The sequence below is a fragment of the Otolemur garnettii genome, unplaced genomic scaffold, assembly GCF_000181295.1.
Source record: "Otolemur garnettii isolate 467f Iridium unplaced genomic scaffold, OtoGar3 scaffold00310, whole genome shotgun sequence".
NCBI classification, from domain to species: Eukaryota; Metazoa; Chordata; class Mammalia; order Primates; family Galagidae; genus Otolemur; species Otolemur garnettii.
This window is the reverse complement of record NW_003852705.1, coordinates 118,347-119,222: the sequence shown is the minus strand read 5'-3', so window position 1 is coordinate 119,222 and position 876 is coordinate 118,347. Positions and strand designations below refer to the sequence as shown.

General features: G+C 49.3%; 1 protein-coding gene across 1 annotated transcript in view; it reads right to left on the bottom strand.

The window, feature by feature from the left end:
• The window catches only part of MUC4 (mucin 4, cell surface associated), an 81,818-nt gene extending 81,236 nt beyond the window's left edge, over positions 1-582 (bottom strand). The window contains exon 1 of the mRNA XM_023509009.1: positions 547-582. Within this exon, the coding sequence (XP_023364777.1) occupies positions 547-582 (36 nt within the window). The remainder of the gene's footprint in view (positions 1-546) is intronic.
• Between the last annotated feature and the right edge of the window lie 294 nt (positions 583-876).

Here is an 876-nt window from a genome sequence, read left to right as displayed (position 1 = left end):
AATAACTTCTCTTATCCATCTCAGGACCTAACATATGGTCTCTTATCAGGTAAATACAGAGGGTGAGAAAGGCAAGGAGGAAATGTGGAGGTCCAAGTGGGAATGCTGAGCAAATTTGCAGGTTCAATTCAGGCATATGGATCTGACCTTGAACCAAGGAACCGTGGAAAAGTGCAGTCTTCAGGGACTGAGGAAGACAGTTATCCTGGCTGAGGTAGATCAGGACACTAGCAGTTGTGGACCCAACCCAGGCAAGGGGGGAAGGAGTGTTAACAAGAATAAATGAAGCAGTGAAGGGTGTTTGTTTCATGCTTCCAACTTTCCTGGCACTATAAGAAACTTGGTAGCTGACTGGCCAAAATTCCCTCCAATGTTGGTGAAATCGTTTGGATACCTGGCTTGATCCAGGTGCTAGTCGATGGCCTCGGAAAGGAAAGTTGCCAAGAAGAGCCTGAGGGAGGCATTCCAGTTGTCTTCCTCCCAGGCCTTGCTACTACCTTTTGCCCGCCTCAGAAAGTTCTGGCCAGGTCCCCTAAAGGCCCATACCTGTACCTGCTGGCTGGAGGGTAGGCTCTTCCTCATGTTGCCCCAGGGCTTCCTTCCCCATCCAGCTTCCTTCTCTATCCAGGAGAAGGAGATTTAGTCATTTCTTTGGTTTATTTATCAGAAAGTAGTTGGGACTCTCTCTAGCCTCAGGCAAATCTTAGCTTCCTTATCTGCTCTTCTACAGCTGAGTTTTTCCCGAGACAGACCCGGGGTGCCCCAGTCTTGTCTCCCCTACCACTCCCTCCAGGACCAGCCTAAGCACCATCACCTCATTGTCCACTTAACTGAGCTCAAAAGACAGACCCCACTGGTGTTAAGAATTGGGAAGGG